The sequence below is a fragment of the Elephantulus edwardii genome, unplaced genomic scaffold (assembly GCF_000299155.1).
Source record: "Elephantulus edwardii isolate Elephantulus edwardi_28Jun2011 unplaced genomic scaffold, EleEdw1.0 scaffold00341, whole genome shotgun sequence".
Taxonomy (NCBI): Eukaryota; Metazoa; Chordata; class Mammalia; order Macroscelidea; family Macroscelididae; genus Elephantulus; species Elephantulus edwardii.
The window spans coordinates 1,135,164-1,146,095 of NW_006400091.1; the positions used below are offsets into that span (position 1 = coordinate 1,135,164).

Below are 10,932 nucleotides of genomic sequence, written 5' to 3' on the forward strand. Positions count from 1 at the left end.
ACCTCTGGGATTGCAGTGCAGCGTCTTGACACTAGGCCGCCAGAGCTCGCCAGGAGCTATTTATTAAAATGAAATGCAAAGGCATTATCAGCTGTCTTCCAAATGACTGCTACTAGGTTATGAATGTTTTACTTTCCTTAAGTATCAAGATCCAGGCCAAGAATAGTGTTTCATTTTGTATAATTAATAATAGTTCAGAGAAAGCATACAGATTATTTCAGTTGAATATGTACACCCTATTAATTTGTTAACTGTTATTCACTAGTCGCTTAGTGATTCATTTGACTGTGATTAAAACAAAGAAATGCCCTGGTTCAAGACTATATAATTATGGCTGCTCCCCCACATCCCCATGACTGAAGTGTTTCTTCATGATGCTAAATATTAATGCTAGCCTTTCTTGTTACCACTTTACACTGTGCAAGGTGCTTTTTTTTTTAAAAAAAAAAATCATTCCATACTTTAAGGTAAATCTTGGTAATAGCACTTTTCCTTCTCAGATCACTCCTCTAAGAAAGAATGAGGCTTTCGTAATTAGTGGCTTTCAAATCTACAGAAGATGAAATAGACCAGCAGTCAGACTTGTCTTTTTGGAATGCCCTCTTCTTGTTTTCAATTCTCTGTCATATTAAAATAAAATAAGACAGATCATGTAAAGAATGCCTATATTTAACTTTTAGTTCATTACTATGATAATTGTTTTTGTGTATGCCAAAGAATTGTCACATTGGTTGGAATTCTTTCTGTGTTCCACTGGAATCAAGCTGAAACAGAGTTCTTATTTCCTAGGTTAGCTAAAAGGTTGGGCATACCAAAGTCACATAAAACCTTTTTCTTTAAAAAAATAACATTTTTATTTTATACTGGCTTACTTACAAAGTTCATATACATTGTATTTCACACCAGGTCTTTCTTTGGAGAAAAGAATATTTTTCTAGGTTGGAGCTATTAGATTGTAGATGTTAGAATAGATAGTAGATTGGCTAAAGTAATTTTGAAGATTTTCTTAAAGCTGTCCATACACACACACACACACACACACACACACACACACACATACCCCTATAAATATTAGGTTTCATTTCTTTGCCTTCTAATTCCCATCTGATATTCATTGTGCACTTGCATATAACACCGTTTTAATCCCTGTGAGCATAATGCTCTTCTGAATCCTGTGAACCTGTATATGCTGTCCTTGATTTGCACACCTTAACCCACCTGAAACAGTGCACTGCTGCATTCATGGCTTGGCTTGTATATTTCCATCACGTGCCTGCTGTTTGAAACTGTCCTATTTAGTCTGAAGAGAGGCTTTGCTGAAGAGTGAAATCATAGTTGTTAGACCTTTGGGGTAGTTGGCTTATAAAATCTCTTTGGAGCCATTTGAATGAAAGGTTTTAGCTAAATACAAGATTATTATTGAAGTATTATTAGTAGTTATAATGGCAGTTTACTCTCCCAAGAATTGGTGCTTAGCTTAGAATAATTTTCCCTTTGTAGGCAAGCTGTCTAGAGATCTATATTGATAAAGTGTTGTTTTTTTGTCTAGACTCTGTTTACAGACCCAGGCCAGGTCACTTATGTTCAACAGGATGCTACAGCTCAGCAGGTAAGGAAGTGCCTAACGGTTGTTTGGGGATAGTTCTGTGAGAATTATAGTACTCCTTTAGTATTCCAGTGTGCATTCTATTTGTTTATTTATTTATTTATTTGTACTATGTATTCTTTTAATATTTGCTTCTTAAATTTTAAAAAACATTCTCCTACTTCTTTAATGAAAATGAAATTTAACATCATACCGATATACTATAATCAGAGTACTCTAGAATAGCCTGGAAATAAAAAAATGCTTTTCCAGGACAATTTAAAATAGAAGCATATATCTATATCTATAATCTCTATCTCTGTATCTATATCTATCTGAAGTCCCAAAGAATAATCCTGAATTTGAAAAATGAGTAAATATATATTTGGAAACATTTAGGAAGTTGGTTCTATTTTAAATATTGTAAGGATTTCCTGTTTTAATTATATATAAATTTAGTGACATTTTCATTCTGTTATCTTGAAAAATAGCATTATTTTGATTTTTCTTTTTAGTATTACTTACTCTCTTTTTTAAAATTAATTTTAATGAACGTTTACAGAGACTTAGGGTTTCCAGTTGTTCATTGTTGCACTTTTCTCCCTGCCCACTCCCAACCCCAAATTCACTCTTCTCTGTGAAAAGTAAAAGAAAAACTCTTTCACTGTAATTCAATCCCTCCCCCCAAGTTCACTCCACTGTGCAGCCTTCATTCTGGACTCCTTTTAGGACAATAATATTGAATCACATATGCCTTTTAAACAGTTCTCTCCCTCATCTGTTTCAATGCAGTATACATCATTCCTCCCCTCTTTTTTTCTGTCTTCCCTCAACCCCTGATGTAAGTCCCGTTTTATAACAGTGGCTATATACAATCAATATTTGCCCTTTTGTGACTGAGATATTTCACTCAGCCTAATGTCCTCCAGGGCCATCCATTTTGGATAATATTTCATGAGTTCCTTGTTTTCCAATGCTGCATAGTATTCCACTGTGTGAATATACCAGAGCTTCTCTATCCATTTGTTTGTTGATGGGCACTTGGGCTGTTTCCAGCTCTTTGTTATTGTGAACAAAGCTGCAATAAACATGGGTGTGCCTATATCTGCTTGGGTGGTGGTTATGGTTTTTTTAGGGTAAATTCCCAGTAGTGAAATTGCTGGGTCAAATGGTATTTCTATTTGCAACTTTTTGAGAAAGCGCCATACTGCCTTCCATAGTGCTTGCACCATTTTACACTTCCACCAACAGTGAATAAGGGTTTCAGTTTCTCCACAACCTCACCAGCATTTGTTGTTTGCTGTTCTGTTAAATTTTGCTATTCTTACTGGGGTGAGATGATGTCTCATAGTTGTTTTGTTTTTAGTATTACTTATTCTTTACTCAAACCTGTGATAGATCCTACTTTACTTTGAAAAACTCTTCCTCATTGTTCTGGGGGCAGGGTACAGGAAGGTACAGAATCTAGATTATGTTAGAATGTTTCCAAAGAGAATGTTAATTAAAATGTGTTTATGTTCATATCAGCTAGACTGACTGCCTAGAGTATTGTGAATGATTAGTATCTTCGTTTTTTCCACAATTTTAACTAATTTCTGTTAATTAGGATGGACTCATAGCTGGCCCTTCATTGGATTTTTTGAGGCTGTAAATTGAAGGAAAGGAGATTGCCCATCTTGTTCCCTCAGAGCAGGTGGTGGGTTCAAACTGCTGACCTTTGGTTAGCAGCCCAACATATGACATACTTTGCCACAAGGATCCTTTTTTTCTCCATCTCTGTCTCTGTATACATATCTATGTCTATATCTACACTGCATGTTCTTCTTACATATCTATTTGTATCATTGTTTGTTATTATTATTGCAAAATGGAATATGTGACAGTAGTACCATTGTTTCCTTTCACTTTTGTGACCCTCCTCATCTTCCTTTGCCTTGGTCACATTGTGCTGACTTCTGCTTCATTGTGTGTTGCCTTCCACTTCACCTGTCTTCATACCTGGCTGCTCTCTAGTTGGAGACCTTACCTTCATCTCCCTTCCTGATAACATCAAAGAGTGTGTCTTTCTATGTAGAAACCTTTTCCTGGCTTTTCTATAGTAGTGGGGTTGTATAATATTTGTTCTTGCCTCTTTAGCTTGTGCTTCTTGGTTCTTTGGCCTTTTGGTCCTTCTATCCCGTGGGTCTTTTGAACCAGCCTGGCCTCTGCCCTATTTGAACAAAACTATTCAGCTGGAGTGAGAAGTGCCTGGAGGCACCCCATTCCATCAATACGCCTCAGCCAAAAGGTACCCAGCTTCTGCTCTTTGGGTCCGCTCCTGTGCCGTCTCACACTGGTTTCCTTGTTCTGTGGCTCCAGTTTCTGTGTGACTGCTTCTTGCCATCTGCACAATCTCTATTATAACTTTTCTTCATTTCCTTCTGTGCTCTAACTGGAATTGCATCAGATGTCCAAAATTCCACCAATAGTCTTTTCAAAGCAGTCTAGATTTTTATTATTGGGTACCATAAAACTCTTTCAGACTATATGTGTTACCCAGTTACAAAACCACTTCCCCATTTTAGACATCTTGTAGAGAAACACCTTTGTTGGTACTGATTTCTCTCTATTGTCTCATACTCAGTAGCTGTCTTTGAGTTGGTTCCAACTGAGAGCTGTTCTTTCCTTGGGTTTCCGTAGATCACATGAGCGGAGATTGCTCATCATTATCTCATGGCACCACTGATGACTTTGAATTGATGAGATGAGCAGCCTTTGGGTTAGGAGCATGATGCACTGTGGACTACACCACTAGAACTCCTTTTAGGTATTTATGCTGCTGTAACAGGAATACTAAAAGTGAATGCTTTTAACAAACAAACTTATAGTAGCACAGTTTAGTAGGCTGCAAATCTGAATTCAGGGTGTAAGCTAGAGCAAGACTATCTCTTCTTCTTGGCTCCAGGATAAAGTCTTTGCTATCAGTCATCCCTTGGGTCTAGGACTCTCTCAGTACTGGGACCTTGCATCAGAAGAATGTTCCCTACTCTGAGATCTTAGTACTGGGAGGTCCTTTTGATCTCTGTTCCCTTCATTAATCACACTATATCCCAACTGTAGCCTAAACCTATAAATTGCTTCTTGCCTTGTAGACATAACTGTCTCTAATTTAACCTCACTAACATTATAAGAGGAAGCTCTGGTGACCTTGTGGCAAGAAGCTACACTCCAATCCTTAAGGCAAACAGTTTGAGGCCACCAGCTGCTCTGTGGAAAAAGGATGGACAGTCGCCTTGCATACAGTTAACTGCCTCTGAAAACCTGCCAGAAAGTCAGCTCTCAGTTGGTTCCAACTCTATGTTACACAACAACAACACTAAGAGGTTTAGATTTATTTATAACATATAAGATAATTACAACATCACAGAATGGAGGCCAGTTACATATTACTGAGAATCATAGTTCAGCCAAGTGGACACATATATTTTGTTGTTATGTGCTATCAAGTTGCCTGAGACTCATAGTGACCCTATATGCGATAGTTCTGAACTCTGCTCTATGCTGAGCCAGTCTCATTCTCTCCGACATACCTACCTCCATTATCCCAGTTACTGTGTTAATCCATCTCATCCAGGGTCTTCCTCTCCTGTTGTCCATCCACCTTTCCAAGCATGATATCCTTCTCCAGGGACTAGTCCCTCTTGGCCACATACTCAAAGTAAGTGTGACAGAGCTTCAGAATCCTTGCCTCCAGGAAGCAGCCTGGTTTCATCCTCTCTTGGATAAACCTATTTGTTTTCTTGGCAGTCTGGTATAAATACAATACTGTTCTCCAGCACCACAACTCAGTCTTCTTCCTAGACATTGTCTAGCTCTCTGATGCACAGCAAGTAATTAAAGAGACCTAAATCAGGTGTACCATGGTTTCCAGACTGACATCGTTGCTCCTCATTACTTTTTGAGAAGTCCCTGACAGCAGCCTTCCCCAGAACAATTAGTCTTTTGATTTCTTGACTGCTGACACCAAGAGTGTTGATTGTGTAGCCGAGCAAGCTGAAATTCTAAACAACCTCAATCTCTTCTCCATCTATCATGGTGCTGTCAGGTGGCCCAGTGGGATTTTTGGTTTTATTGTGTTCCAGTGCACTCCATTTTGAAGGCTATAGTCCTTGATCCTCTACAAAAAACTCTGGAAGTCCTCCTCTGTTTCACGGAGCATGTTGTGTCATCTACATAATGCAGGTTGTTGATTAATCATCCTCCAATTCTGGTACCATCCCTGACTCACTCACTTCTTAGTTATTTTGAACCATATAGAGCTTCCTTGCATCCTTCTGATGACTGCTTCCTTGTCTAACTATAGATTTTGCATAAGCACAATCAGATGTTCTGAGTTTCCCATGTCTCTCAAGATTAGCCAGATTTTGTTGTGATCCACACTGTCAAATGCCTTTGCATAGTCAATGGAACAGATAGACATTCCTCTGGTACTCTTTGTTTTCAGCTAAGATCCATTTGACCTTGACAACAGTATCTGGTGCCACGGCCTCTTCTAAACCTGGTATGTGTTTCTAGTAGTCTCTGTTGATGTACTGTTCCAGTAGTTTCTGGATAATCTTCAGCAGGATTTTCTGGAGTATGTTATCAGTGATATTGTTCGATAATTTCTACACTCTTTTGGGTAACTCTTTTTTGGAATGATAACAAATATGGATCTCTTCCCATCAGTTAGCCAGGTAGTTGTCCACCAGATATCTTGACACGACCTGGTGAGCATGTCCAGAGCATCATCTGCCTGTTGAAACATGTCACTTGGTATTCCATCAATTCCTGGGGCCTTGTTTTCTGCCAACTTCTTCAGAGCAGCTTGAACCTCCTCCTTTATCACCATTGCCTCTTGATCATATGCTGTTTCATGAAATTCTTCTTTCTTTATCAGCCAGTTCTTTTTAGTATAGTGGTTCTGTATACTCTTCCCATTTTTGTTTTTTTAATGCATTCTGGATCATTTAGTATTCTGCTCAGAGCATCCTTAAGTATTCCAAGTCAAGCCTTATTTTGGGGAGACATAACTCTCTTCGTAACTATTAATAAGTGTTTGTAAGTAAGGAATTGTGCTAATAGCCTCAAGGCAGATGATTTGGCTATGCTGACTTCTCCACAGGAGAAAGATGGATAGTCTTCTCCTGTGAGATTTATACCCTCTGATACCCCTGTGGGGAGTCAGCTGTGGGTTGGTTCTGACTCAACAGCATTGAGTTTGAGTTTATGTGAGAGAACTAGTGATAAACTAATGGTAAAGCACCTGGTAAGGGAGGCACTTGACTGCTAACTGAAAGATTGATTGTTTGAACCTCCCTGCCTGTTTGTGGGACATAGATATGGCAATGTACTTCTTTATTCTATTTTTTTATTAATTTGAATGAAAATTTACAGAGACTTTGGATTTCCATTCATTCATTGTTGCACTTTTCTCCCTGCCCAATCTCCCCCCTGGTTCGCTCTTCTCTTTGAAAAGTAAAAGAAAAATTCTTTCATTGTTATACAGTTCCTCCGCCCAATTCCACTGCACTGTGCAGCCTTCATTCTGGACTCCTGTCATGACAATAATACCTAATCATATATCCCTTTTAAATAGTTCTCTCCCTCATCTGTTTAATGCAGTATACATAATTTATCCCATTTTTTTGGAGCAAATTCAAAATTATTTTATATTCTACAGAGGGTCATGAAAATTTTCCACGTGCTTTTGATGAATCCTTCTTAAAAGATTCTTCTCTAGTCAGCTGCATGAAATTAATTTTTTAAAAATAAGATAGTAACAAAAAAAAATGAGATAGTAAAGAAAGTTTATAGAGAACTTGGATTTCCATTTATTCATTGTTGCACATTTTCCTTGCTCCCCCCTCAGTTTGCTTTTCTCTTTGAAAAAAATTCTTTCATTGTTCGCACCTCCTGTTCACTTTGTTCTGCAGCTCTTATTCTGGACTGTTGTCATGCAGATAATACACCATTACATATTTCTTTTAAACATATCTTTCCCTCATCAATATCAATGCAGTGTACATTATTTATCTCATCTTTTCTTAGTTTCCTCCAACCCCTATGTAAGTTCTGTTTTATAACTGGCATTATGCAGTATTTGCCCTTTTGTGACTGAGATATTTCACTTACCATAACGTCTTCCAGGGTCACCCATTTTGTATAAATAATTTTATGAATACCTTGTTTTTTTCAGTGCTGAATAATATTCCATTGTGTGAATAGACCAGAGCTTCTCTAGCTATTCGTTTGTTCATGGGCACTTGGGTTGTTTCCATCTCTTTGCTATTGTGAACAATGCAGCAATAAACATAGGTGTGCATAAATATCTGTTTGGGTTGCAGTTCTGATTTCTTTAGGGTATTTTCCCTGTAGTGGAATTGCTGGGTCAAGTGGTATTTTTACTTCCAACTTTTTGAGAAAGTACCATAATACCTTCCATAGTGATTGTACTGTTTTACACTCCTACCAACAATAAATAAGGACTGCAATTTGTCCACAACATCATAAGCATTTGTTGTTTGCAATCTGCCTCTTTAAAAAGTACAGCTTGGAAACTGTGGGGTAGTTATGCACTTTCGTGCAGAGGCAGTATTAGTCAGAATTGATTCTATGACAGTAGTTTTTAATGGGAATGTATGGTGAAAATATTTCCTATTTTTAAAGTTGAAAATAAAGAGTAGTTGTGTTAGCTATGAAATCAAGACAAACCTTTTAAGAGTCATTATTACATTCATTATGACTGAGTTTGTTCCTAATTGGAAGTGAATTCCAATTTTGTGAGGTCTGTTAACTTTAATGAAGATTATGATTTTACTCTAATAATTTTTTAAAATTAAGTATTTTCTTGGTATAAAATGTCTGTAAATACTTATTGATTCTGTCAAAGAATCATTGGCTAGGGCTAGTTTTTACTATATAGTGGGAAGAGAGAAGAGGAACTGACTTTGAATGTATTATGCATATACATACAGAGAACTCTGGCAGCCTAGTGGCTTAGGAGTTATGCTATCAACCCATATTGTTGTTGAGTACTATCAAATTGAAATCATAGCTGACCCTGCAGCAGTTTTCAGAGGCAGTAAATCACACAAGAGGAGACTGGCCATCTTCCTCCCAAGGGGCAAATGGTAGATTGGAACCATGTACCTTTGGGTTGGCAGTGCAAGACTAATCCACCAGAGCTCTCTGCCAACCCATAGGCAAATGGTTTGAATCCTCCAACTATTCCAGTGGAAAAAAAACCGGGCAGTCTCCTCCTGTGTGGTTTACTGCCTCTGATAACCCATTGTAAGTCTGGAGATGAGTCAGTTCTGAATTGATGGAATATAATAACAACATATATACTTTTAATGAAATAGTTTAATATTTTGAAAAGAAAAAAATGGCTTAATGTGTAGGGTAAAAGAAAATGCCAAAAAGATGAGGGAAGGCAGAAAATATTTAAAAAAAAAAAGTACAGAAAATTTTGGTTATGAAATGCAAAGAAAGTTAATATATACACTGCTGATAGCCTGAAAAAGCAAACATATCAAGTGGAACAACAACAACAAAATGTTCAAAGATTGAATAGATCAAAAGTTCCCTGAAGTATATAATTTCAATGTATACATCAAAAGGAGATTTTATATCCTAAGAAATTCTGATTCATATACTGATGAAGTCTTTCAGACTTCAAAGAAAAACGTCAAGGATAAATAATCACACAGTTGTTAAGACAGCAAAGGTATGAGAAAAATATTAAGACTCAAGATTTTGTCAAAGCAAATGAAATGGAAATGGACATATAATCAGGAGGAAATAGTTGGTGGAAGAGGACATCATGCTTAAAGTCATTGGCTTTGATGATACTAAATTCTAAGGAAATGAAGTTTTAGGTAAGTTAACATTTAAAATAATAAAATGATGACATAATATTATTCTTTTGTTGCCTAATATCAGACAAAACCGAAAGAATAAATACTAACACATAAATTTTGCCCTAAAGAAAATCAAGCACTTCTCCTGATTTGATGATACAGTTCATGTAACTCAGTATATAAATGAAAATCCTTGTGACCAGGCCAGTAGGCAATATTGTGACAGATGGAGAAAAGATATAAATTGTGAATTGTTTCATCTTTCTTAGATCCACAGTCAACATCCTTGCTACCCAGAATCCAGGAAATCAATAGATATATTGCTTTGGGAAAGTCTACTGTCAAGGACCTATACAAAGTACTGAATTTGAAGTTTGAAGACTTAAGTGCACCTGATCCAAACCATGATTTTTTAAATTACTTGGTATGCAGCTGAAAGTTGGACAGTGGGTAAGGATGGCAGTAGAATTTATGTCTTTGGGTTATGATGTTGGAGAAGATCACTATCTCACGGACTGCCAAATGGACACACAGATTTGTCTTAGAAAGAGTGCAGCCAAGGTGCTCTTTGGAGACAAGAATGGTGAAATTTAGTCTCCTGTGGTCTGGGCATGTTGTTATTTGGGGCCATTTCTTGCAAAAGATATTATTGGAAAGGTAGAGCATCTGTGAAGGAGGAGAAGACCTTCAACAAGATGCATTGATGCAGTGATTGTAATGATGTTTCAGAGATGGCCGGGTCTCTTATTCATAAGAGCGCCACAAGTTGTGATCAAGTTGACATAATATCCAATATCTGCTACTTAAAAACTTAGATTTAGCTACAACATTTGGCACACTTTCCTACATAAATGTGGCAAATTGACCGTCATTTAAATGTTTGGTAACTTTGAGGATGTATTTAACATTTCTAGGCATACACCACTACCATTGTAACCATCCACCCACCGTACGAAAGTATATACAGGGTTTGATTTTCTAAGGAAAATAAATCAGATTGACTATATCTGTGGAAAGAGACACTGAAAAAGCTTAATATGGGCAGCAAAAACCAGGCGAGGCATTGATTGTGGAACAGACTTGTATGCAAGCTCAAATTGAAGTTGAAGAAAATGAAAACAAGTCCGTGAGAACCAATATATGACGTTGAATGCATCCCAACTGAACTTAAAAGCCATTTTAAGAATAGATTTGACACAATGAACACTAATGACCAAAGACTAGATGAGTTGTGGGAACACGATGATGATGTGTGAGTCATCAATGAAGAAGGAAAAAGTCATTACAAAGACAGGGAAGAAAGAAAAGACCAGAATCGATGTCAGCAGAAACTGAAATATGCATTGGAAAAAAAAGAAGCCAAAAGAAAGGGAAGGAATGTTGAGATATTAAAGCTAAATAGAAAATGATAAAGGGTTGTTTGAGAAGACAAAGCAAATACTATATGAAATATAATTATTATTATAT

At 37.1% G+C, this 10,932-nt stretch overlaps 1 protein-coding gene across 2 annotated transcripts in view; it reads left to right on the plus strand.

Moving 5' to 3' along the window:
• The window catches only part of PRDM10 (PR domain containing 10), a 136,922-nt gene that overhangs the window by 4,485 nt on the left and 121,505 nt on the right, over window positions 1-10,932 (plus strand). For both annotated transcript variants that reach the window (XM_006901737.1, XM_006901736.1), the window contains exon 3: window positions 1,550-1,609. In XM_006901737.1, the coding sequence (XP_006901799.1) occupies window positions 1,550-1,609 (60 nt within the window). The remainder of the gene's footprint in view (window positions 1-1,549; window positions 1,610-10,932) is intronic.